Source organism: Pteropus alecto, unplaced genomic scaffold (assembly GCF_000325575.1).
Source record: "Pteropus alecto unplaced genomic scaffold, ASM32557v1 scaffold45, whole genome shotgun sequence".
NCBI classification, from domain to species: Eukaryota; Metazoa; Chordata; class Mammalia; order Chiroptera; family Pteropodidae; genus Pteropus; species Pteropus alecto.
In genome coordinates, this window is record NW_006442491.1 from 19,096,615 (window position 1) to 19,124,138 (window position 27,524).

Below are 27,524 nucleotides of genomic sequence, written 5' to 3' on the forward strand. Positions count from 1 at the left end.
GTGCGGGCGGGCGCGGGGAGGCGGCGGCAGTGGCCGGGACCCCGGGAGTGACCGGAGCGGGAGGCTCGGGGCCGCGCTACGAGCTGCGGGACTGCTGCTGGGTGCTGTGCGCGTTGCTGGTGTTCTTCTCCGACGGCGCCACGGACCTGTGGCTGGCAGCCTCTTACTACCTGCAGGGTCAGCGCACCTACTTTGGCCTCACGTTGCTATTCGTGCTCCTGCCCTCGCTTGTAGTGCAGCTGCTTAGCTTCCGCTGGTTCGTCTACGACTACACGGAGCCCGCGGGGACCCCGGGACCCGCCGTCAGCACCAAGGACAGCGGCACTGGCGGGCCCTCCATTAGCACCAAGGACAGCGCTGTCGCCTTCCGGACCAAAGAAGGCAGCCCGGAGCTGAGTACCCGGCCCGCGCCCTCCTCTGCCAGCGCCTACCGCCGCCGCTGCTGCCGCCTCTGCGTCTGGCTGCTGCAGACCCTCGTTCACCTCCTGCAGCTCGGCCAGGTCTGGAGGTAGGAAAAGTGCAGGTGGAGGGAGCTGACTATGAGGAGTGGGGGTGGCGAGGGGCTGCCTGCCGCCCCAGACCTGCTCTGACCTCTCCAGACCCTCATCATGTCCTGACCTCCGCCCGCCCCACCCTATTGCAGCTTTGATTTTTTTTCTCTGCCAGCTACTCCCTGACCTCTGCCCTCAAACTCTGACCAACCCCATTCTCTCTGATCTGGCCATTGAGAGTGGAGCGGATGGGGCAAGAAAAGAGAGAAAGATCCTCAGGGGTGTAAGAATGAGGAGGACCCTGGGCTCATGAAGATGGGTGTGAAGCTTGGAACAAGGCCCCAGGGCTCCCTCCAGCCCTGAACCACTCCTTTTTGCCTGAGTGATGAGCCTGGGTTTAGGAAAAATCTCAGAAGTCCTTCCCTGCTCTCAAAGATTCTCAGTTCAGAATTGCAATCCATTCCCAACCTCCCAGGATAAACATGGAGGCAGCTAAATAAATATCCCACTCAAACTTTTTAGACTTTTGGGAAAGGGTATGCTGGACTCGGCTGAGAAGGCGTCTGGCTCCTGTTTCTTAGGACTCCCCCAGTGCCCCACCCCAAACACACGCCTCAACGGGGCCAAGAGGATTTGGGATCTTGAATCTGAGATTAGATGGCTACTAACTGTCCTTTAATCTCAGGACAGTAAGATAAAACTGAGTCTTTGTATAAGCAGCCCACTTCCAGCCTTCTTCCTCTGCCAGGACTGAGGGTGCCTGCTGAGCTGAGCTGAGTTGATTGGAGATGGGGAATTATGAACCTAGGATTCCCCTTGAATCAGGATTGCTGTAGTAGCTTAGGCTCTACTGTACACTGATTGAATGAACTTACCTACTATGTAATCTTAGGCAAAACTCCTCCTCCCTCCAAACCTCAGGTTCCTCACCTGTGAAATGTGGAAGAATTCCTACTGGTCTGTCATCATATTTTTCTTACCTAGTGAGATGATCAGGTGAGAGAAGGTCTGTGTGAAGGCCCTGCAGACTGTAATGTATTTTAGGAATGTAATAGATTGTCGTGATTATCACAAACGTGGGGAAAGCATGGAAAAGTCAAAGTAGTGTAAGGATGTAAAAGGTGATTATTGCTGTTCTTATATTTATTCTGCTACTTATTAACACATTCTGTCTAACTCAGAAGATTCAGTTCTGGGCTGAGGGTTAGAAACAGGACACCCAGGGTTTGTCCCAGCTGCTCACTTGCTGTGTCACCCTTGTTATGTTGTCGAATCTCTCTGCCTTGGTTTCCCCATCAATGCCTTGTCTAGATTGATGTGTATATTCCATTTAGCTTGCCCTGGGGGAAAAGGGGAGTGGAGTTGTATCCACACAAAGGGGTGTTATTATTATTAGCTTGACACATAAAAATATTCATGTCTACATCCAGGAACTAATCTGCATTTATCATTCTGTGCCCGAGTGGACAGATGGTGAAAGATATTTTTAGATTCTGAAATGGTAACTTCCTATTCTTGGTAGCCAAAGCTTCGTCCCCCTTTCCCTTCAGCCTAAAATGGGCCAACTGCCCCTTGACTCACTGGCTACCTCAAACCCTCCTCTTCTACTTGTTCAGAATCTACTTACAAGAAACTAATACTTCTTTCTTGAACATAAGTTGAATTTCCCTCAAACTGTGAGAAAAATTACCATGGGGTGGAGATAAGGGTCTCAGGGGAGTGGCTGGAGATGGCTGAGGGTCCATTGAGCTCCATGGCTTCTTAGATAAAAGGGCTAGCTATTTCCACTCTCCTTTATTTGTAAAATGAGGGGATTGGGATGAGATGATTTTGCAGAGATGACAAACGAATGGCCCTTAGGTTGAACCTAGCCTGCAGAAGTATTTTGTTTGGCTTGTATAGTATTTCAAAAATCCAAAAGTCTTAGCTTCTATTGGGGGGAAAAAAAAAAGGAATCTAACAGTTTTTTGGCCTGTAACAATTTAGGCAGGGTATATGTGCTCCAATTTGTCCGGTTCCAGTCCCCTTCAACACATCTTGACCATTTCACTCAAGCTTTAGGGGAAAGAGAGGCCTAATTTACAGTTCTATAACAATTATTTTATTAAGCACTCACTTTGTGCAAAGCCTATTGGTTGCCTTTTTACCTGTTTCATCTCCTGTATCCCTCCTAAGACACCTCTGATGGGTTGTATTATCATTCCTACGTAACAGATGAGGGAATGGAGGCTCAGAAAGGGGCATCCTTGCCCAAGGTCACACAGCTAAAGGGTAGGATAGCTGGGACTCAAGACTCTGCCTTCGAAGCTCAAGTTCAATTTACCCACCCTGCAGTTCTGCCACTAACGTGTTCCCCAAGCTCAAAGAATTATGAGTCCGAGTTCCCAAGATTCCTGGATGATAGAAAGTCAGGGCTTCTGCTGCACTGAGATAAGAATGTGAAAGGAGCGGGAGGGAGTTGGGCTATCTGGGTAAGGATGGGAAGACAGTGTATATTGTGGGGGAAGTGCTGGACTGAGAGCAGTGGATCAGGAGACCTACGTCTTCATCAGGGTTTGTAACTAGTTTGCTAGGTGACCTTGGGCAAGGCTCTTCCCACACCTGGGCCTCAGTTTCCCTGTATGTCAAATGAGAATATTAGATTTGATAACCTTAAGAGCCTTCTCTTTTCTGGAATTCTAACTCTAGTCTAATTATCAGAGCTAAAGCCTCTGGGCTCCTGTCTCAAAAGCTTTGGCTTCTAAGATGGCTGAGGGTCTGGCTAAATGGAAGATAATCTAGACAAGGTATAGAGAAGCCAGCAGGGCTGCATTCCTAGAAATTAAGCAATGTTGGCACAACACATTTGCTTACCACATGAAATGTTCCCACAGTGAATAGGTTCACTGTACTTGGTGCAGATGTTCTGAGTGGTGGAACCTGGGGTAATGAGGAAGGAGATGTGTGTCTGAGCCCTCCAGTATCAAAACCGGGAGACCAGGCAGTCATTCACCTTCTGATCCCATGCTCCAAATTCTGAATAAAATAATTGGAATCATAAAGATATTTTTCAACTCCTCATATTTGTACAATGCTGTGTCAAAAGCTTAAATATTTTGAGGAGCCAGGTGACACAGACTTGTGTCAGTACATGGGTGTCAGTTAAGAGGATATTATGGGGTAAGCAGTGCCCTAGAGAAGGGGAAACCACTACCTAACTCTAGCCGACGGTTCCATGAGAAATTGTGGACCCAGTTTTGTCAAGTCTTGATTTCTCAAGAGAAATGGGAAATTGGGATTTTTGTGTGAATTCTTCCAATTTTCAACTACTAATTAAGATTTTTAAAAATAGTGTCAACCAAAGGAAACACATTTGTAGGCCTGTCATCTTTGTGACCTCTGGTCTAGCACTTCACAATTGATAAGGTTCTTTCTTATGCTATTTCCAAACAACCCTGCAAAATGGGTGCTGGTATTAATTTAAACACAAATGGGGCTCTGAGGAGGAAGAGGAGAATGAATTCATGGACACCATGCACCCACTGTGTCCCAACTGTTCCCACGTGCGGTGCTCCAGGTACGTGATCTTGCTTTACCTCGAAACTGCCCTTGGTTGGCAAGTGAGGCTCAGAGAAGTCAAGTAACTTGTCCAAGGTCACCCACTAAGAAAGTGGGGGAGAGATGAAGTACCAACCCAGCTTTGCCCAACTCCCAAGCCCAAGCTCTGCTTTGGGAGTGTCACAGAGCAATGCCCATGTACAGAGACAGATTGACCCCCGAGAGAAGAGCACACAGATTTTTTGGTAGAACATGAAGCTGGCTATGGGTAGGACATCGACCTTTGTTTTCTTCTCTTTCTGCCCCCCTACCCCAACCCTCTGAGCTATTAAGCCACTCAGGGCTGTTAAGCCAATTAAAGTCATAACCCTGTCTCCTCTGACCCTGTGGGCAGCGGAGCGGTAAGCCATGAATCCTGCTTCCCTTAATCTTGAATTCACTGGGCTCCAGCTTTACCCAGATAAGCACAGTTTGCTAAGCCAATTAGTGGCAGACGATCTGGCGATCTGGCGTGGGATTCCTCCCAGGCTGTCAGGATCTGGGGATCCCAGAATGGGGAGCGAGGAAGGCAAACTAGGCCTTAAAGGCCATCCCTCCCTTCTGTGTCTATGCCCCAGCTCTGTGTCCTCTGCTTTCTCACGAGCCTGCACTCAAGTTTTGAAATGAGTTAGTGATTTGCTTGGTGTAAAAGTCAGGCTCTGGGTCTCCTCTCTAGAAAGCCATATTTTTGGCATTATGGTTAAGAACAAGGACTCTGGATTCAAATGTTTTCAGTTCAAATCCTGATCCTATCACTTTCCATGCATGACCTTGACAAGCCATATAATTTCTCTGTGCCTGAGTTTCATCCCTTGTAAACTAGGGACCACAATGGTACACCTCTTGGATTGTTTTGAGGTTTAATGAGATAATGTGTACCAAAGAGTCTAGCAAAGGGCTGGCCCCATTGTTATATATTCAGAATCATTGGCAGTGATTAGTGCCATCAGCCTGGGCTTTGTTCCCTGAAGAAGGAGGTTTGTTCACTGAGCAGGTGGCCAGGGAAAGGGCAGGAGGGCAGGAGGGCCTTGAAGGCCCCTGAAGCCATAAGGACAGAGCAGATGTTCATTTAATCTGCACTCATTCATTCAGCAAATATTTATGGAGCACCTGCTGTATACCAGCACTGTGCTAAATGCTGGGAATAGAGTGGTGAACAAGACAAAGTCCCTGCTCTCATAGAGCTCAGTAGTCTAATGGGGAAACAATAAACAAACAAAATAAAATAAAATAAAATATATATTATGTTGCGGGGGCACACAAAAGAAAACTTTCTTCCCACTTTCTAAGTTCTTCTAGCTGGGCTAATAATCAAATTTAATGAATATAGATTAACAAGAGAAAATATCCAAAGTTTATTACAGATATACATGCAAGATGTTAGAAGAAATGAGACCCACTGCATCAGACAGTTGAGGTTTATGTGCCATTTTGGACAAAGGAGAAGTGAGGCAGGGGTCTGGGATTTCAAAGGGAAGAAAACGTATAAACAAATTCTTACTGACTAACCCAGAAACAATGGGACACAGAGGGCAATCTAATGAATAGATTTTGCTTAGGTCCTCGTCTGCCACACTTAATTCAAAGATGCTAAGGTGAATACCTAAGAGTCCTTTCCTGAAGCAAGTTCTATCTGAATTCCTTTAGCCAGGTAAGTGAGAAGGTCAAGAGTTCTTTCTGAGTCTTTTGTTTCTTAAGAACCAACTTAAAATTAATATCTCAAAGGGTATATTTTGAGATGGCAAAACTTTGGTCCCCTTCAGTATGCATAATATAAAATATAATGGGTCAGATAGGGGTAAGTGCTACGGAAAAAGTGAAACAGGGCAGGGGGCGACAGAGGATCAGGGAGGAGATAAGGTGGTCAGGGCAGGGCTCTGCAAGGAGGTGGCATGTGGGCGGGGGGCGGAGGGTACTGGATGAGGTGAGGGCGAGCTGTGTCAGGTCTTGGGAGAGGTGTTCCAGGAAAAGGGAAGGAGAAGAGCAAAGAGAAGCCCTGTGTGCCAGAAGCAGAGAGTTCGAGCAAGTGTAGGAGACCATGGTGGACAGGTTGGCTGGGGTTAGATCACCCAGGGCCTCATAGGCTTTCACTCAGCATGAATAGGAGAGTCCAAGAGGATATGAGCAGAGGAGGCGTGGGGCCTTGACTCATGTTTTACAACGTATACTCTGGCTGCTGGATGGAAAATAGACTGGAGGGAGGCCAAGATAAGCCTGGAGGCTCTGAGGAGGCTGCTGGATGGTCCAGGTGAGAGAAGATGGGGGCTGAACCAGAGTAGTAGTAGTAGCAGCAGGGATGGGAGTCTGTTTTAGGCAAGGTGGACATGATATCTTTTCTTCTCTGGTCAGTCTCCTCATTGAGGCTAGAACGTCACTGGTTAAGAACCCACACTCTGGAATCAGTCATATCCTGTGTCTGCCACTTTCTGTGATCTTGGACAAATGACATAACATGTGTGCCTTGATTTTCTCATCTGTGAAATGGACATTCTAATAATAGGACCTATCTCATGCAGCTTGGGGGAGTAGTAAATTAAATAATGTGCATATAGTGTTTAGCCCAGTACCTAGAATACAGAAAGTGCTCAAATCTCATTAGCCATTACTATTTGTATTATTTATGAAACATGACAAGAGTTGGATTCTATAGTGATTTTCAACCTATATTTCATTTCACACCATCCATCATTTCAACCTGAGTATCTCTTGAGTTTCTCTTTTTTGACATGTTGGTTACGTGTCTAAGATTTTGTTCAGACAATTCCATAGCTGAAACATGTTTACAACCCCCTGAACTTGATGATTACCCACAAGATTCCTCCATGCTCTCACTTTGCAAGGTTTTTCCAGTCCAGCCTCTCCACCCACTTCCTGGGAGACTCCTCTCCAGGACTTCACCACCACCACCCTCCTCTCCCTGCCCATCCGGCAGCAACAGGCCATTAGAGCCGCTCCTAACAGACACAGTGGCGGCAGTTGGGCCCAGCGTCCCCTGTTTGATCTATAAAGACCACACAGAAGAAGCCCTGGAGGGAGGAGGGAGGGCTGCCAGGAAATGGCTTTGAACCTACAGCTGGGGCGAAGGTCCCTGGGGAGAGGAAGGAGGATGGGTTAGGATCTACTCTGGCCTCTTCATTCACCACCCTGCCTTTGTTAGGGCCTCAGAATTCCTCCCCTGGGAAATTCTATCAGCCTCCGGTTTTCCCCCTACCTGACCCTATCCCGCCTCCACCAGCAGCCGGAATGCTAGTTCTAAAGCTCAGATCTGACCCTGCTACTTTGGAGCCAGAGGGCCAGCCCTGGCTCCCTTCTGACCCTCAGGTGAGTCCAAGTGCTTTAGCTTGGCATCAGGCCCTTTGCCTCCTGCTCTTTCTTTCCTTACTGCTTTAGCCACTCCCAAAATAAGCCACACACTCCTTTGCTTCACACCTCTGAGCACCGCCTTCAGTCTTTCCCCCAGCAATGCTCTTTCCCATTCTGTTCCCAGTGAAATGCTGCACATCCTTCAAGGCCAGGCTCAAATGCTGCCTCTTCTGAGACACTTCCCTTGAACAAACTCAACACATGCCAGCCTCTGCCCCTCGGACCCCACCTCCCACTCCCTCAATTAGGCAAAAATTTTTTTTTCATCTAAAATGGAAATTGCTTGGTTGTTTTGTTCATTTGTAAAAGAGCTGTACACTTTTGTTGAAACCTTAGGCAGCACAGAAAAGATACAAAGACTCTCCCCTCTGCTCAGTATCTCTGGGGGCGGAGAGGTGGGGTTATGGGAGATTTCCATTCAGTAATTAGATATTTTTTGTACTGCTTGAAGATTTTGCTCTGGTTTTTAATTAATCAAGAAATACATGTATACAGTCACCTGTTAAAAAGTTAGATGTTACTGAAAATTATAGCTACAATTTATAGAGACTTAGATTAGCTCATTCCTCTTCACAACGATTCTGTCAGGTAGGCATAAGAATATGGACAGCGAAGCCCAAACTCTAGCTCTGCTGCTTATGAGCTGTGTGACCTCGGGCAAGTCATTTAACCTCTCTAGGCCTCAGTTTCCTAATCTGCGAAATAGGATAATAACGTCCCTATACAAATGGCCATTGTGAAAGCTTATTGAATTAATATATGGAACATGCTTTCTACATCTGTAACATGGGCCAATAATGCTAGCTAACACTAATTGAATTTGTGGAAATTAAGGCAGAGAAAGGTTAACAGCCTCCCAGTTAGTAGGTAGCAAAGCTAGGGTTTGAAGCCATACAGTCTGGCTTCCAAGCCCACATGTGTAGCCACCAAGCAATACTGCCCTCTACTAGTTGAATGTATACTTATAAAACGTCAATCATGTATTGCTTTGGGAAGAGGGGAAAATATCAGAAAAGCATTTTTTAAGTTTTATTTCAATATAAAGTACCCACTGTTAACATTCTGGCTTCTTCCTTTCAGACTTTTCCTCCAGGCACAGTTATTAATTCCTTTTCAGCCTCACAGTCCTGACCATATACTGTTGTGATCATCTGCCCACCTGTCTGGTTTTCCTACCAGATTACAAGCCCTTGGGGAGTTGAGGCCTTGTCCTTTCTTCTCTCTATCCCCCATGGTGACTGGCCCAGAGCAGACCCTCTGTTGCTGTTGGTAGCCTTGCACCCAGCCAGCTCTGGTGAGGTATATAGCAGGTTCTTAGAACATGAAGTCCGATGAAATAGGCTTTACATCTGTGGCTGATATAGGGGGTGCTAAGGCAGTGTGGGAGCCTTTGCCATTGTGGATACAGCACTGAGGTCAGCTAGACCTACATCCACAGCCTTCCACACTGTCATGGACAAATGCAGGCTAAAGGCAATGCATTAGTACTTGCATCAGATGTAATGGGCACAACCAGGGCTGAGTTCCCAGGAGGATGCAGGTGTGGCTGACTTAGGAGATGGAAGAAGTAAAGTTTCTCATTTGTAGTAGTGTGAACTAAATTGAATCTTCAAAATCAGAATCTTGAGCATGACACACTTCACTGCCTGGGGTTCAGTTACCCCATCTGTAAAGTCCAGTTGGGAGCTTGAAAATCCCAAATGAGTTTACCAAGGACTCAGACAAGAGAGCAGAGAAGCTGAGGGCTGGGGTTCTGGTGCAGCTCATGGCTCCATGACTTCCCAACTGTGTGATCCTAGGCAAGTCATTTCACCAATCAGAGCTCTAGTCTCATCTGTGAAATGGGGATAGTGATAGTATCCACTTCTTAAGGTTCTTATAAACATGCCTGAAGATAATATAAACGCACAGGGCTTGTCACATACTATATGTTCTGAAACTATTTACCACTATTTACTACTATTATTGACCCAAGTTGCGGCCCATCCTACTTGCTTAGTAACAAGATAGGGGGTGGAGAGGGGCATCTTAACACTCCCTAGCCCTCTCCACCGATGCCCTCTCAAGGATGGGGACTTGTTCTGTGGCCCTAGAGATGGTGTGAGGACACATAAGAATCCAAGGTTAAAGGGAGGCAGACTCTATTTGAATAGAAGCAAGAATACCCTGACAGTCAAGCTGCCCAGAATCAGAGCGGGCTGTTCCCCAGGGCATGAACGCCACATCACCAGACGCGCACACAGGCAGAAGTGGCTGACTTTGGCAGGAAAGCTGTAGCAGACCTCCTACATGGGATTGAGGATACGCTAGATGGTCTCTAAAGCTCCCTAAAGTTAAAAGAGTCTATGGATCTGACTTGGGCACTTTATGATGCTTGATGGCCAGACCACAGGTTGCAAATCAGTAGCTGACTGGCAAATCCAGCCTGAGGACGTGTTCGTTTGGCCCGCAAAGTACTTTTCTCCCCTACTGTTTACTGAAACTTTTTATTAGGGAAAAAATTTAAATACATAAAAGAAGAGAGAACAGGATATGATCCCGCATGTACCATCACCCTGGCCAACCTTGTTTTATCTGGGCCAGCACCATCCACTAAAACTTTCTGCAGTCACGAAGATGCTCTATATCTGTATTATCTAATATAGTAGCCACTAGCCACTCATGACTCTTGAGCATTTGAAATGTGCCCAATGTGACTAGGGAACTGCATTTTACATTTTATTTAATTTTAACTAATGTAAATTTAAATAATCATATTATGTGGCTATTGTAGGACAAATAACTTGGGGAGCATAGATCTGGACCTCACTCCATTTCTTTCCTTTCCATGTTATTTTGAAGCAAATCTCAGACATCATATCATTGTATCCATAAATATTTCAGTACATCGCTAAAGAGATAGACTTTTTAAAAATATAACTAAAAGATGTAATACTGTTATCACACCTAAAAAAGGAATAATAATTTCTTAAAAATTCATATGGTATTTTTAAAATTAGTTGCCAACATTTCCAAGTTGGGTGATGTTTTTGCATAAATATCTTAATTTCCAGCTATTCTTGAAAAACTTAAATTCTAGCCATATTGGGCTCACATTCTCCCAGGGCAGCAATTAGCTGGAGTGGGGATGGGGGAGCTGCCCTTTTAGACAAGGCGCCCCTCTATTGTTCTCCAGCGTCCCTCATGACGATAGTAGCTCAACCCCTTTACCATCTCGGATCTCACACCCAGACCAGGGACAATTAGAAGTGGTGCTTTCTCCCTGCCTCAATCTCCAGGTACCCTCAGGTGAAGTGACCAAAGCCACCAGAGACTGGAATCTAACTCCCTCTCCCCCCAGCTGGTTCATAACATCCCAAACTCTGCCCGAGATATTAGGAAAAGAGAAAAATGGGGGACAAAGAGTCTTGGGCTAGAGTACAAGGTCCTGGGTTTTAGTCTCCACTCTGTACCCATTTCACAGATGGAAAAGTGAAGCCGGAGAGGGGAGGAGATCTGGCTGCACTCACACAGTGAAGGACATACGAGAACCTGGTCTAAAAGGCTTTGCTGGAGAGGGCCTGGGTGCTTTGCTGCTTGGCAAAAAGAGGAGCACTGGCCAGGAGCTGCTGGTGGTGGGTGGGCTGGGAGAGGGTCTCAACTTTTTAGCTGAGCCTAAAATTAGTGGCAGGAAAATGTTTGGCTTCAGCTCCACAAAAAAATGAGGTGCTATGACTCCCTAGGGGGCTGCTAAGGAGGAGGGAGACAGCCCAGCTCCCAGCACCACACAAAATGGGAGCCAAAATGGGAGCCAAAATGGGCCGATATGGAGGAATCACATTCTTTACTGGCATTTATGACTCATTTGGCTGCCAACCCCAGGAAGGTCCTATTTTGAATCTGTGCAGGAGTGCTCAGCATTAGGGGCGGACAGATGGAGAAGGGGCCTTAGGGCCATTCCACCCAAGAGCTTCTTGGGTCACACTGAAGGCGAGGTAGTATATGACTGGGGGCCCAATATTTCCCCAAGAACCCACAGACAGCATCTGGGTCAGCTTGATTTGTGCCCTGTAGTGAAATAAGGGAGTCAGCCAGCCCTGATTTAAGATGCAATCCTGATGCTTCTGGCTGTTGATCTTGGACAAGTCACTTCTCAAAATGCCTACTAAATGTCTCTGGAGTCTATCGTCTTCCATCCAGGCTATCTTCACCTGGTAACTGGTCTACCACTTGCCTCCCTCCAATCTGTTCCCCACAGTCAGGGTACTCCCTCTAAAATGCAGAAGTGCTATCTAAGCTTGTCACTCCCTTGTTTAAAACCTTTCTGTGGCTCCCCGTCACTCTTAAGATAAAGACCAAATCCTTTGCCATGTCCCACCTCATCTCTTGCTTTCTTAACTCCTTCTCCGAGCTACAGCCATTTTGACCACTTACTACTTCCTCCTATATCGGGACCTTTGCCCATGTTCCTCTGCCAGAGAGTCCCTTCTCTCCCTCCTTTACCTAGTTAGCCCCTGGTCTATTTCAGATAACGGCTCACTAGCCACGTCCTTCAGAAAGCCTTCCCTGACTGCCACACCCTTCCCACGCTGGCCAGGCCCTTCTCCAGCAATACTGCTTTCCTCAGTGCTGGAGCATGGAACTCTGTTTGCAGCAGGTCTGGAACTCATGGAATATGTTTGTTGTTACATGTTTACATAATGATTTCATTCATGTCCAGATGGGCTGGCTCTGTCTTGCTCACCATTGTGTCCACCAGCATTTTAGCACAGTTCTTGATACATTGTAGGTACTCCAAAATGCTTAGTGAATAAATGTCAAATGAACCTCCTCTTTTCTGAGACTCAGTTATCTCATCTGGAAAATGGGGATCATGCCCATGAAACCTTACAGGGCTATAGTAAGGATTTTATTAAAACATATACAGAAGTCTTTGGTGAGTGGCAGTTATTTTCAGAAGGAGGACAAAGACCCCAAAGAAGATTCTGCCCTGTGAACTTGCCCCAAAGGGACTTCTCTGACCCTCTGTTTCCAGGGAAAGCCAGCCTAGGAGTAGGTCTCAGCTCTACCAGAAACTAAACTGGAAACTACAAGTCTTCCTCTTTATGCTGAGGTACCTGAGTCGAACAACTCCTTAAAATCTCCCATTGATCGAGTGCCCAGAATTGGGCTGGGCATTTTATATATATATCACCACTTTCTGATTTCATAGCTACCCTATAAGGTGAGCATTAAGTGGAGGAGTTCAGAGAAGGAAGTGACATGCCTAAAACTATATAGACAATAAGTGATAGTCAGAATCCGAACCTGGGTCTCCTGGACACCTAAGCCTAGGTTCTTTTCCTCTGCATTTGACCTCCTTTATTTGGGGAGCTTATAATTTACACTCTTCCATTCATTCACTCATTCAAGAAACAAATATATACTGAACATTAACTATGTGCCAGACACTAGGGACATAGCATAGAACAGGACACCCATAGCCCCCATACCATTGGAGAGACATACAATAAATATTTACGTGAATAAATTAGACTGTTTCAGATTGTGATGTGTGTTATTAAGAAAACAGGATAACATGACAGAAAGTGGCCAGAGCAGGGTATAAAAGTGCTTTGGTAGGAGAGCAAGGGGGATCTAGAAAGGCTTCTCTGAGAAGATGACACTGAGCTGAGATGGAAAGCATGAGAATTTGCCAGGCATTGGCGAAGCTCTTTCCAGGAAGAGGCCCTGAGGTGAGAATGAGCTTGGGGTGTGCAGGAAGCAGCAAGACCAGTGTAGCTGGAGAAGTGTGCGATAGGGAGAGTGAAGGAAGAGAGGTCCTAGACGTAGACAGAGGCTGGATTGCATTGGGCCTCAAAGTCACAGGGAGGATTTTATTCTAACAGTAGTAGGCAGTGGCAGGACCTGATGTGTAGGATTTTACAGGATCTCCCAGCTGCTGTGTGAACTAAAATCTCTAAGAAGGCAAGGATGGGAAGAAGGAGATCTACCAGGTGGATGGAGGGCTGTTGCTGCTTGGGTGGCTGGTTTGAACCAGAGTGATGACACTAGACAGAGTGGAAAGAAGTACTTGGGTTCAGGACACAGCGGTTAGGCCTTAATATTATCAGAATTGGATGGTGGAGAGGTGGGCCTGATGGCAAGAATCAGGTTACTTGGGCTCATTTTGTAGAGGAAGACTGAGGCCCACACAGAAAGTTCAGTGAAGGACTTGAACCTGGGTCTTCTGACTCTCCAATTACTATTTGTCACCCCTCCTGCAGTTTTCTCTAAACTCACGTAATCCCCAGCAAAGCTTTTTGGTCCATCTCTGTCCAACATGGATCCTCCTAGGCAGTGGTACCACACTTCCTCCAAGTAAGCAAAGCACATTCTCTGGTGCAGGGGCCCATGGAGAGCCAAGTCTGAGTCCTACGTGTAGTGCTAACTTGCTGGGTGACTTTCTACCCGCCCCAGTCTCTTTCTGGTCTCAGTTTCTTCATCTGTAAAATGAGGATAATAATAGTACTCACCGCAGAGATTTACTTTGAGGAATGGACAATATGTATAAAAAGGCTTAACATGGCCTGTCATGCAGTTGGTGCTCAATAAATGTGAGCTATAATTATTAATGCCTGGATACTATCCCCCTACAGAGCAGTAATGGGCCCAGTGTGGGTCTCCTGCCCCTTCTCATCAGCCATGCTCACCTGTCCACAGTGGATACCGGGAGCTAGCCAGGGTGGTGGGGGTGGGGACGTTCCTGGATGGAGCAGGAGCGGGGGCGCCACTGGAAGCTGCTGTGTTTTTGGCCCAGAGTATGAGGGGGAGTGGAGAGGGGCGAGAACACACACTCGGAAACACCAAGACCGACAGATGGAGGAGCTGAGGATGTGAGAGACGCAGACAGACAGAGACCTAGAGTCGAGGAGAAGAGGATCAGACAGGGGAGGACAGCCAGAAAACTGGCAGTCACTCCGAGCCACGAGTTGAGCAACAGACCAGCAGATGGACCAAGCAGCCAAGAGACTGACAGACAGACAAACAGGCAGACCCAGTATTCAAAAGATGGACAAAAAGACAGACTGAAAAACTGACCCATTATCTAAGGGGACAGATAGGCTATCCTGACATCCAAGGGACAAACTGATATCCCCAGCCTCTAAGAGAAGACAGACAAGCTGACCCAGGATCCTAGGTCAGAATGACTAATAGATAAACGTAGTATCTGAGAGACAGCGTGACCCATAGTCCAAGGTACAGACAGGTAACAATAACTGAGGAAAAGATAAATATAGGCTGACCCTGAATTCAAGGGACAAACACGACAGGCTGATCTGAGCCCCAGACAGAAGAGACAATGGCCCAGGATCTAAGGCAGCCAAAGGGACAGGTCCAGGCTCAGGCCTAGGTCTGACTATCTGCATGGGGACTGAAGCCCTGGCCAGGAACTCTGACCTAGTACCAGAGACTTAGGGTGACCCATGGACAAAAGAACAGGAGAGAAAGAATGACCCAGATGCTCGTCCTGGAAACATTCTGTCTTCTCAGGGATGTGGGATCCCCTTATCCTTCCCCATTTGAGAGGAGCCTCCCAACTCGGGGGGATGCTGAGAGGTCCCTGGGTCACAAAGGCAGCCAGGCCTGGGAGAAGACAATGAGCTTTCTCCATTTTTTGACCCTGCTGCCTGCTCGCAGAGGCAATGGAGTCCAGAAGGGACGGCTTTCTGGATCCTCGAGTGGAGGAATTTCACACCCCAACTTCCAGCTTCTCTCCTCTCTAGACTTGTTTTTTTCTTTTTCCTCCCAACCCCTCTCTCAACAATACACACTATCTGCTCTTCCAGTTTCCTCTCAAACATGCTTCCTCTCTGAGCACAAAACTGGGAGTCGGCAAATTAGATTGAAAATAGACCTCTGAGCTCCTGTTTCCTGTAAAAGGAGGCCGGTAGAAGCTGTCTGTTCGGTTCTGGCTCAGCCTGGCCTTAGGCAGCTTAAGGCTGGGGCCGTCAAAGCTGGGCAGGCTTAGCCGGGCTGAAGGACATCAGAGAAATCTTCTTGGAGAAGGAAAGACAGAATGAGTCATTGGGGACAGGAGTTGCCTGCGAGGTGTCCTAGCTCTATGCAGACTCAGGCAGAAAGCTCCAGGGCCTCCAAGGTCAGGAGGGAGACACATGCACGCATTCATATTTATTCATTCGACAAATTTATTGAGTGCCTACTAGATGTGCTAATGCCAGGGATACAGTGGTGACCAAGACAAAGTTCCTACCTTCATTGAGCCATAGTGGTAAAATAGAAAATAAATGTGTAAATTAATAAAGTTTCATAGTGGATGTGAAGAAGAAAACAAGAGAGGGCAATGTGATGGACAAGAGAGATTTGGCGAGGGAGGAGGGGCCGACATAGGATGGGTTACCTAGGAGGACTCTCGGAAGGTAACGAGGAGCCCATGAGAAGCCAGCCACAGAAGGATTTGGGGAAAGGGCGTTGCAGACAGAGCAAGTAGCAAGCGTAAAGGTCTTGAGTCAAGAACAAGTTTGGCTGGGTTTGAGGAACTCTCAGGGTATCTGAAGTGCAGGGAACAAATGAAACAGTGGTTAGAGAGAGAGAGAGAGAAACAAGCACAGCCAGATGGTTCAGGGCCTGCAAGCCAAGGGGAGAAGCTTAGATTTTGTTCCAAGTGTGATGGGTGGCCCTTTGAAGGTTTTGAGAAGGGGAATGACATGATTTGACAGGTTTTAAAATTACCTTTCAAGTTGCCATGTGGATACAGGGAGCCCTGTGGATACAGGGAGCCCACCAAGAAGGCAAAAGATGACAGTGGCCTGGACCAGGGTGGTGGCAGTGCAGAAAATGAATGGACTGGGGATGCGTTTCGGGGGAAAGCAGATACATCCTCCCAAGGCCGGATTCCTTTCCCTGAGATGGAGCATCCTTCTCCGTGGGTGGTATCAGTCCTGTTTATGGTGAAGATCAACTTCTTCCAACTTTCTTTCAAATAGAGTAGAATGGGGCAGGCTTCCTGGAAGAGATTTCAAGAGAGGCTGCTTGGTGATAAGGAGGAGCCAGAGGCCTCTACCAAGCATGTGTTCCCCCACTCTATGTGCACATCCCTCTGCAGTTTACAAATGCTCACACCATTTGAAGCTCAGAGAGGCTCAGAGAGGAAGAGAGACTACCCAAAGCCACACAGCATCTAGGGCATGGCTGGGCAGCAAACCCACAAGCCCAGCATATTGCCAACTTGCCTTTCTGATCCTCACCCCTAGGGGCTGTGATGTAGGCAGGAGGACAAGTGCTGGCCTTTTTTTAGAGAAAGCGAGACTAAGGTTCAGGGAAATTAGGATGCATGTCTTGGGCAGGGCTGTTTTAAGAACTCTGTGGACCCCTCATCTATCAAGCATATTAAAATACAGCCATCTCAAGCATCAAATGTAAATTATGTATAACCAGATAAAAGCCAAATTGCAGTTGACTGGCTGATATCATGTTCTGTTTTGCAGACATTTAATTAAACATTTATTAATTTTGATTCTTCAGTTTTTCCCTGTGTTTCAGAGCCAATTTTTTTTCCCCAAGCCTCAAACATTTTCCTAGGCCCATAAAAATTTCGCAGGCCCTTGGCAATGAGCATGCAGTGCGGCTGGAAGGAACAGCCACAGTTTTGGGTCCTGTTGCCAAAGCAGGCAGAGGGATGCCGAACCCAAGCCCTTTCATCCCTAGACTATGACAACATGATCTTTCCACGCTTTCCACTGATCCCACGTTTTGGGGTCTTAGAGGCCTTCCTTCTTCCCCTCCCCCTTCCCTGCTCTGGCCCACTGTAGTCCTGGGCTGTGGGCTGGGTGAGCCCTTTGTCTGCAGTTAGGGGGCTTGGGGTGTTGGGAGCTGACAGAGGATGGGGCAGGAGTGGGCGGGGAGGTGGGCAGGCAGCCTGTCAGGTGGTGATGGATGCTGGCTGGGCCGGGGCCTCCCTCATGCTGACCAGGGCCAGGAAACAGATGGTCTTCCAGCCTGAGAGAAACTTCCAGGGTGTCGCCCTCCCCCAACTCCCCAGGCCCCTTCACGTTGGACCAGCTGGTCTCTCCTTCCTGATCAAAGTCAGAGCCGCAGCAATGGGGAAAGGAATGGGGTCAAGGGGAGATGGAAGCTGGGAAAGGTGGCCTGTGTTCTGGGCCCTCAGAAGCTCTGGGGGCCATCTCGTTCTCTTCCTTAGCCCCCCTACCTCTGGCCATCTCCCGCTCTGTCCTCTGCCCCTCCTCTGTGCCCTGCCTTAGCTCAGCCCTGTCATTTCAGGCCTGGACCAAACCCCAGCATCTCCTGGCTTCCCTCCAAGCCAGCCTCCAGAGCGAGCTTTCTAAGCCACTGAGCTTATCACATCATCCCTGATTCTGGGATAGAATTCAGATTTAAAAAAAATATAAGCTCTTCAGTCCAGAATTTGATGCCCTTCACAATTCTAGTCTTCTTATGCCCCTGCCCATGAAAACCCTCCCCTCTAGGCTGGCAAACCACTGGCTATTCCCTTAAAAGGCCATGTTCTCTCATACATCTATGCCTTTGCCTCAACTGGTTCTTCCACATGGAATGCCTTTCCACCTCCTGTGTGATTCAAATGCCTACCCATGCTTTAAAACTAAGATCAAGTGCCTCTTCCTCCAAGAAGTCTTCTCCGACCCCTCCCCCAGCTAAAGTTACATATCTTTTCTCTGAGTTCCACAGAATGTCTAGAGCGCATATTTCAGCTCTTGACTCTCTTCCACGGGACTGCAAGACACTTAAGGGCACAGGACATGGCACATAGCGAGTGATCAAAATATCTGGGAAATCCTTGGTTCTTCAACTTCAGATTCAAGCAATAGGGTCACTAGATCTGTTAGGATTTTCTTCCCTGGTTTCTAGGGAGATCACTTCCAGAGAAGCCCTCTCCAGTTTCGGCAAAGGGCATGCCTGCCCCAGGAATCAGAGAATTTGGGGATTGGGAGCCAATGTCTTTGACTGCAACTGCCAGGGGTAGAGCTGCTGGGCAAGGCACCAGGGCAGAGACCTGTGTGGACAGGTCCCTTGTCACCAGTGGGTATAGTTGCAAAATATCTTCTCATCCGTTTAATCCTCACAGCCACTTTGGGAGGGATTAAGGAGGACTCAGAAAGGATCTTGCTCAAGATGACATAGTAAATAAAAAAGCAAAGTCAGGGATCAAACTCAGGCTTTCAGTTTCCCTTCCATATACCCTATTGGGTTACCAGAGTTTCATTCAATTAAAACTTTCGATCATGCACACACATTCATTCATTCGGTCAACACAAATTGAGCACCTACTGTGTGCTAAGAACTGAGGCTACATCACTTAGCAAGCTGACCTAGTCATCCTCAAGAGTTCACAGTCCAGGGGAGATGGATGCACGATCAGGCAGTTATAACCCACTGTGACAAGTGCTGGGTTGAAGGACAACCTGAGAGAGGCCCCTACCTCAGGTAGAGGGTGGTCAGCAGAGGCTTCCTGGAAGAAGTCATGTTTGTAAGCTGAGCCTTGGAAGAAAAACAAGAGTTTTTCCAGGCTGGGGGCTGGAGTGGAGGTGGGGTACAGGGCAGGGTGTTCTAGGCAGAGAGAACATCAGGTAGGTACAAAAGCTCAGTCGTGAGAGACAGCATTGTGAGCTAAAATCTGTGACCTATGCAGAGTAGCTGTAGCCATGAAGCTTGTTCGGAGAAGTGACAAGAGAGGAAGCAGCAAAATCTCAAATGCCAGGGGATCTATAAGCAGTTTCCCTGTGCCCTGTGGGGAGAACTGGGCACTGAGAGGTGGGGTTGGGAAGAGGCCAGAAAGCTGCTGGTGACAACAAAACTGGGGGCTGGCACCAGGAACTGTTCCTGAGGGAACCTGTGTGGGGGTGAACTCTTTATGGCATAGAGGGAGAGGCAGAGTTGCCTAATGGTTAGAATGTGGGCCCTGCGGCCAGGCTGCCTGGGTTTGAATCCTGGTTCCCGTGCTTCCTGGCCGTGTGACCTTGAACTAATGACATACCTCCCTGGGTCTGTTTTCTCATCTATAAACTGGGCATAACAGGGCTATGGCAAGCTTAGGGCACTGCAAAGTGTCAGAAACCCTGCAAAGAAAGCAGATCCCTATGGTGCCAGAGCAATGATGATGATGAGAATGCTGTACTAAGTGCTTTCTTTGTGTCACGGCTTTAAAGAGCCCATTAGGAGCTTCCAACAACAGCCCCAGGAGGTGATGCTTCCAAAACGCCCATTCTACTGTTGAGGTAATAGGCTCAGCGCAGTGAGTGACTTGCCCAGGGCCACACACAGCCGCACGTGCCCTTCGCGCTTGCTGAGTGGCACGGGTTGGGTTGGGAGTGGGTGCCTGAGCACCACGTCCCTCCTGTAGGTACCTGCGCGCCATGTACCTGGGACTGCAGAGCCGCTGGCGTGGGGAGCGGCTGCGGCGCCACTTCTACTGGCGGATGCTGTTCGAGAGCGCCGACGTGAGCATGCTGCGCCTGCTGGAGACCTTCCTGCGCAGCGCGCCGCAGCTCGTGCTGCAGCTTAGCCTCTTGGTGCACCGAGGGGGCCAGCCCGACCTGCTGCCCGGTGAGCCCCGCTCCCTCCGCCCTCCCTGCGCCGGGCTCTGGGGATGCCCTGCTCCCCTAACCCCACCCCCAACCTGGGCTCACTCATCTTCAGTATTCAGTATTCTGACTGCCCCACGTGTCCACTCTCCCTGCTTCAGGACCCCCGGGGATGTCCTGTGCACCCCTCTGCGCTGCTCCACTCACTGTCAGGGTTTGGGAGGCCCCGCCCCTTCTACTCTCACCACCCTCCAGGCGTCTGGAGAGCCCCCACTCTCCCCTGCAATGGCCCACTTACCTTCAGTGTCCAGGCCCCTCCACCTCTTGCTTCCTTTCAGGCCTCCTGGGCCATCCCGCCCTCCCATCCTCCTTTCCCCATTGTCAGGGCAGACCAGACCCCATTTCTGCCAAGTCCAAAGAGACCCTTGACCCCATCACCACACCTCAGACCCTCTCCTGCCTGCTTCATTCCCCAAACTGTCCTGATCTCAGCCTGTCTCTCCTGCCTCACAGACCTGCCCAATCACCATCAGTTTCCAGAGAGCCTGTCATCCACTCTTTTGCTGCTCGTCAGCCCTCTGGGGACCCCTCCCAGGCCTAGTCTTGGTCCCCATGCACACAGCCCCAACTCAACTACGACAGACCAGGCCAACCCCTTCCATGTCAGAGAAAACCCTTGAGCTCCCCGTGCTCCTCCTATCCAGACTCTGCCCAGTCCTCAGTGTTCTGAAAGACTCTGTCACCACCTACAGGTCCCCTGGGGGATCCTTTGCCCCAGTCAAAACTTTTCCCACCCTGGATTTTCTTCCCATCCCCTCAGCTGTGCTCAGCGTGGATATCCTTCTCCACACCCCAACCTCATCCTGGCGACCTATAACTTCTAATAGTCCCCTCCTGGCTCCTCCATGCCCTAACTGTGACCCCCCTTCACCTCTTTTTCCACTCCCAGAGTCCTAGACCCTAATTTCCTACCCTCCCACCAAGACCCCTGAGCCCTAATAGCCCCGTACTAGAGACCCAGATCTGACTCTTATATGGAGACCCAAATCACTCACCTTTCTTCTCCCTTTCTGCTCCCACCCTGAAAAAGTACCCAGCTCCATCCACTCTTACTCCCCCATCATTGCTCTTGAAGATCACCCGCCCATACCTTCCCCTCACCCTGCCTGATTTACAGATCCTTCCCTCGCACCTCCTGAGAACCCAGCTCCTGACCCGGAACCCTCCCCTCTACCCAGACCCCGACCCAGACCTGCCCCTAACCCAGCCTGCCCCACCTCCACCCTGTCTCCACAGCCCTCTCCACTTCTGCCTCACTCGTGTCCCTGGCCTGGACACTGGCCTCCTACCAGAAGGTGCTGCGGGACTCACGTGATGACAAGCGGCCGCTGTCTTACAAGGGTGCCGTGGCCCAGGTGCTGTGGCACCTGTTTACCATCGCAGCCCGCAGCCTGGCCTTCGCACTCTTCGCCAGCGTCTACAAGCTCTACTTTGGCATCTTCATTGTGGCCCATTGGTGCATCATGACCTTCTGGGTCATCCAGGGTGAGACGGACTTCTGCATGTCCAAGTGGGAAGAGATCATCTACAACATGGTGGTGGGCATCATCTACATCTTCTGCTGGTTCAACGTCAAGGAGGGTCGTAGCCGCCGCCGCATGACCCTCTACTACTGCATCGTCCTGCTGGAGAACGCAGCACTCACGGGCTTCTGGTACTCCAGCCGTAACTTCTCCACCGACTTCCACTCGCTCATCCTGGTCTGTGTGGTGGCCTCCAGCTTTGCACTGGGCATATTCTTCATGTGTGTCTACTACTGCCTCCTGCACCCCAATGGGCCCATGCTGGGGCCCCAGGCACCTGGATGCATCTGCCCTGAGGCCCAGGAGCCCTGTGGCCCACCAGCTGACGCTGTCACAAGTCCCCCAAGGTCCCTTCCAAGGACTACAGGCGCTGAGCGGGATGGGGCCTCCATGGGAGCTGAGCGTGCAGGGACCCCCACGCCACCTGTCTTCCAGGTGAGGCCTGGCTTGCCTCCCGCACCAGTGACCCGCACCTTTCGGACAGAGGGGCCTGTCATTCGGATTGACCTGCCTCGTAAGAAGTACCCCGCGTGGGATGCTCATTTTATTGACCGCCGGCTCCGGAAGACTATTCTGGCGCTGGAGTACTCCTCACCTGTCACACCCCGGTTGCAGTACCGGAGCGTGGGGACACCCCAGGAGCTGCTGGAGTATGAGACCACGGTGTAGGCCACCGTCTCCCTCCAAAAATGGATGGGCTTGGCTGGCCTCATATCGACCACAGTGTTGAGCCTGGAATTTCAGGGCCACCAGGCTAAAGGGGAGTGGATCTATTGGTCCAAGGGTAGAGTGGCCCCATCATTGGGTTCTTTCAGGGGAGGGGGCAGCCTTGTGGAGGCCCCAGCCCTAGGCCTTGTTTTCAGCCCTGTGGCCCATTTCCTATACCCCCTCGAACCAGGGTCCGGGGAATCAACTGGTGCTACACTTTTCATGAGCTGCCCCATTTTCATGAAGGCCTCCATACCACCTCTGGTGCTGGGGGCCTCATACCCTCTTCTCTGCCTGCAGTTGCCCATGCGTCACCCCTGGTGGACCCCTCAGAGAAAGAACACTGTCTGGGGCCCTGTGCTCGTGAGGCGGTGTTAGGAGTGGGCTCTGTGGTGAGAGGTCTCTGAGGATGGAGGAGGCTGTGGAAGATGTGGGGTGAGGTGAGAGCATACATAGACAAGGTGGGTACAGTTCCCGTGGGGTCCAAGTTCTGGAACCTTGGCAAGAGAGGGATTAAAGGAGGGAGTTAGAGTAGGATGGGGAGTTGGGGGGTGGGGGGCTGACAGTGCTGGGGCTGGACAGGAGGAAGAACCCTGAGACATCTGAGGGGTTCAGGCTAGCCAAAGCATGAAGGGGTAGCAGATTTGGGGAAGGGGAACCCTCGATCCGGAGCATAGAATATGTTCCCCAAGTAAACTTCAAAGACACTCTTTGTTGTGGGCTCTGTTATGGATGAGGTCCCAGACACCTCAGGTGAAATGTTTCCAGGAGCCTTTCTTTGTTCTAGATGAGCATCTAGAACATTTCTTCTAGGAAAAAATCTTGAACACAACAGAAAATACGTCTAGGAAGATACTCTGGACTCAATTATAGATAAGGTTCTAGCACATTTAGCAGAGGAACTGTTCTAGAGAGACATTCTTAGTTCTGGATTAAGTTCTAGAACACTTAGCTGAGAAAATATCCTAGGAAGTCGCTGATTTGGATTCTGTTATGAGGGTGAATGCACTGGAGCCCAGCTGCTATGCTCTGGGGGGTTCTCACTCCTGCCATGGTGGTGGTGGAGGGGCCTCTAGAAATATTCTAGAAATAGGTACTCCAGTTCTAGACATGGGGTTCATAGGCGTTCTGTGCCCCTTTCCACTTTGGTCCTCACCCCTCTTCCCAAGAGGAAATTGTCCTCAGAACCCCCAATACATTTCAACTGCCAACGGGTTTCCAGCTAGAAAAAATGAGCTCTAGGAATGTGACATAAATCTTGGCTCTCAGCCACCCTGAAGATGTCATTCCCTGGGGCAGCAGCTGGAAAAGTGCTTTGTTTTGCCCAAACCTTCTAGGACTTGTGGTTCATTCCCATGGCCCAAAACATCCCAGGGTACCCATGAGACCACTCGCCCAGGGCCCCTCCTCTCCACCTGGATAGGGTACGGGAGTAGGCAGTAGGAGTAGGCAGTTCTGTAGGGTAAGGGGACAAAGCCTTTAAGCAGGGCTTAGAACACCCCCCACCATATCCCTACTCCTCCATGCCAGCTAAAGTGCATTCACTACAAAGGCACAGCAGAGGATGTTAAGGACAGATGCAGACCTGGGCTGGGGGTGAGGTGGACCATGAGAATCCTAGACTATGCAAATTAGAGGGGCACTTAGTGCTCTCTGGTTCAGCTTCTTTTGAGTTATAGATGGGAAATTGAGGCCCAGAGTGGCATCTAATCTCACAAAGTCCCAGACTCCTGGCTGCCCCATCAGGTAGTGATAGGTGGTAGTGAGTTTGCTGAGGATATGGGGAGAGGGCCACACTCAGGGTGCAGGGTGACCCCGAAGGCAGAGGGGATAGGACCACACACATACACTTATACATATAAGCACACATCACACCCAGGCCACAAGTCACCTCACCCACCCCGGCACACAGGCCAAGATGGTGTGCGCATCCCTCCCACCAATGCACAAAGAATTTTTTTTCCCTCTCCTATTTCCCTGATCCCTAAGAAGCCTCAGGAACCAGGCCTCAAGGTGAAGGATGGTGGGGGAAGCCCAAAGCTGACCCAGACCCCCTCTGGTGCATTCACCCATCCTCTTTGTCCTCTGCCCATATCATCTTTGGAGGCCAAATTCTATGGCCAGTTACACACATGTTGAAGCCCTTTGTTAGATGGGAGTATTGAGGTTGTGGACCCAGATCCACCTGACTATTTCTCTAGGGCTGATCGTTCCAGGAGTTTTCACCCCACGTTGTTTCACTTAAATTTTACCTTATTTGAAACATTCCTGCAAAAGAGATGTTATCAACCCATCTTACAGAGGGTCACCCTTGACAAGTTATTTTATTCCCCAGTCTCCTGGGATGGCCCATCTGGCTGCCCCGTTCTCTTCAGTTCTAGACTTCTGGTTCGTCCCCATTCTCTCTGAAAGGAAGAGTTAAAAATATCTTCCCTGGGAGCTGGGAGTCCTTAGTGTTCCAGGAGACACCCAGAGAACCAGGAAATAGTACTGAGCTGGCCGTGCTGAGTGGCTTGAGGTTCTCAGGGAAGCCATCACCACATTTTTAGACCTTATTCCATCCCCACCCCCCACATAAAACCTTATCAATCATAAAACCTTCCCTCGGAACCTCTGCCTGCAAGGACATGAGAGCAACAGAAATGACCCTCAGAGGGAGCTGCAGGCACCTCTTCCTGCTTCTTACCTTCAGGAAAGAGCTTGTCTCCTTAAGGACTCTCCCCCACACATCCCCGGGAGCTCAGAATCTCACCCTCCCAGGCCTGAGGTTCTTCTCCCCACCAGCCTGTCCTCCACTTCATCTTGTCCCTGCCAGTCCCCTCGTTCCACTGGGATAGAGAAGTCAGAGTGGGGAAGGGCACCATCCCATTTGAACTGTTATTTTGTTTTCATTTCTGTGACACAATCTACCTCAGCGGGTCTCTTCCTCACCAGAAATGGACCCCCTGGATTCCTGATTCCTGCTCCCTATTCCCGGTCCCCTACCCCAGCCTGGGTGCTCAGTCCTTTCCAGAATCCTTACAGAGTCCTTCAGTGAGAGAAGGTTCCAGAACCACAACCCAGCGGGGTTCTTGGCGTCCCCTAAGCCAACTGTCCTCCAAGTCCACCATAAAGGAGAAATGCAGAGGCCCGGAGAGGGCCAGGGACTTGCCCAAGATCACACAGGAAGTCAATGGCAGAGTTAGGCTTCTTCTGGAGATGAGAGACAGTTGGGTCTGTCTTAACTTTGCCAGGACCAGAAGAGAACAAGATACTCTGGGTACCCAATGTGCCAGGCCCTGCCTTGCCCTCAGTATCCTCATCCCCAGGAGACCGATGTCCCCATTCCTATGGCAGACTTCTGCCTCCTGGTTTTCTTGAACTGATCCCCCAGGCTACTGACTGTGTCCCCCAAACTTCTCCAGGCACCACACACCCCTCATCGCCCCTCCACGCACTGATGTACCACGTGCCTTGTAACTGTCATCCCTGGTTGAACAGCACACACCTCCACCCCTCCCCAACAAGGGGCTCCCCAACAATGAAGGCTTTATTGGTTCCCTCTTCTCATCCACTTCATCCCAGTGTCTCCCTCAAATCTGCCTTACCCCTTCCAACACTTGTGACCCACAGAGGTGTGTGTCACCCCTAAGAGTTGGGGTAAACAGAGCAGGGAGGGCAAGGCCTGGGTAATGTCCAGGTCTCAGGGTGAGAGCCAAGGGGGCTGGGAGTATCCAGGGAAGGTCTTGCCTGGCAGCTCCAGTGCCCTCCTAAGGGCCAAAGTACCACAGGTCCTTCCCTTAGAGTTCACCTGAGCTTGGAGTTGAAAGAAACCTCAGGCAGTGGGAAGTTTTCTGGGGCAGGTGCATGGGTTGCAAATTCAGAAGCATTCAGGTAATGAAATGGAGGTGCTAGATCAGCGGTCCCCAACCTTTTTGGCACCAGGGACCAGTGCTCCTATGAGAATCTATGCCTGATGATCTGAGGTGGAGCTGAGGCAGTGATGCTAGTGCTGGGGAGCAGCTGCAAATACAGATGAAGTTGCGCTCACCTCCTGCTGTGTGTCCCAGTTCTTAACAGGCCATGGACCAGTTCCAGACCCCTGTGCTAGATGATAGGGAGTGGTGAGGACTCTGGCAAATAGGAGAGTACATGCCCTGCCTATCGGCACTAAAATTCAAATTTTTGAAAAACCCTGTGCTGACCAAACTAAACAGTCATATTTGGGCCATGAGTCTACCAGTTTGAAAACTCTGGTTCAAAATGAGAAGGTTCTTGGAAGCCCTGCAGTCTGGACACCCCCTCGGGGAAGTCAAGGACAGAGGCCTTGGTTTCCTCCGAGACTTTTCTAGTTCAACCCTAACTCCCCAGCACCTGGCCACCTGAGAGCTAGTCCCGCTGTCTTCTCAGTTGAAAAGGGAAGGGAGGTCTGGGTGTCCCAGGATTCCTGATTTGGGAACCACTATCTGATAAGGGCTACAGGCCCCTCCAGTGCCTGTGGGGGCTAGTTTAGGTGCTGGGTCTTCTCTAGTTTGGGACCTGGTTAGGAGGGACATGCATTGAGTGGGGGACAGTCCAGGTACAGGATGAGGACTGAAAGCCAGAACCCAACTGCCCCCATCCTGTGCTGGCCCCTGCTACCCTTTAGCACTTGTCTCCTTTCCAGATAGAGCTAGAGATAGGGCCTGGGGCGGGGTGGGGGAGCCATCAATATTTCTGTACTAATGTGCTTTGTGATGTCTCAATGAAAGGGACTGAGCGAGTGCCAAGCCATGTGGCAGCGGTGGGGATGGGAGCTGAGTATGTCCTTCCCAACCAGAGGAGCTTCTGAGACTCGGGCTGGAGGGAAAAGGGGACCGTATGTGCTATTCTGTTTGGGAAGAAACTAGGACATTCCTGGGGTTTTGGTTGCTGTGTGCAGGTAGAGGCAAGGGGAGGAAGAGCAGGAAATTGTGAAAGCGGGAGAGGAAGGCCCAGTCTGGGATGGCCTGGTTCCTGGAGGCAGAAAACTCCCCAGGGGGGCAGGGGTGGTACCCTGGTGCCCTGTCCTAGCTCCTCCTCAAACAGAAAGGCATATACAGTCCCTTTTCCCTCCACCCTTCCCTTCTCGCTGCAAGGAGGGGCTGCCCTCTCCCCAGCAATCCTGGCCTTTATTCTATGCACAATCCTTGTAAGGGCACCCACAGGCCAGGCTGAAGAGGTGGGGGCCTTCTCTTGTCAAAGAAGACAACAGAATATAGGCATTCCAGGTACCCAGCTTCATCGGAATCTGCTCATCTGTCTCT

At 49.7% G+C, this 27,524-nt stretch overlaps 1 protein-coding gene across 1 annotated transcript in view; it reads left to right on the top strand.

The window, feature by feature from the left end:
* Positions 1 to 22,221, top strand: part of XKR7 (XK related 7) — a 25,147-nt gene extending 2,926 nt beyond the window's left edge. The window contains exons 3-5 of the mRNA XM_006921706.2: positions 9 to 508; positions 19,789 to 19,991; positions 21,266 to 22,221. Of these exons, the coding sequence (XP_006921768.2) occupies positions 9 to 508; positions 19,789 to 19,991; positions 21,266 to 22,221 (1,659 nt within the window). The remainder of the gene's footprint in view (positions 1 to 8; positions 509 to 19,788; positions 19,992 to 21,265) is intronic.
* Positions 22,222 to 27,524: the final 5,303 nt, after the last annotated feature.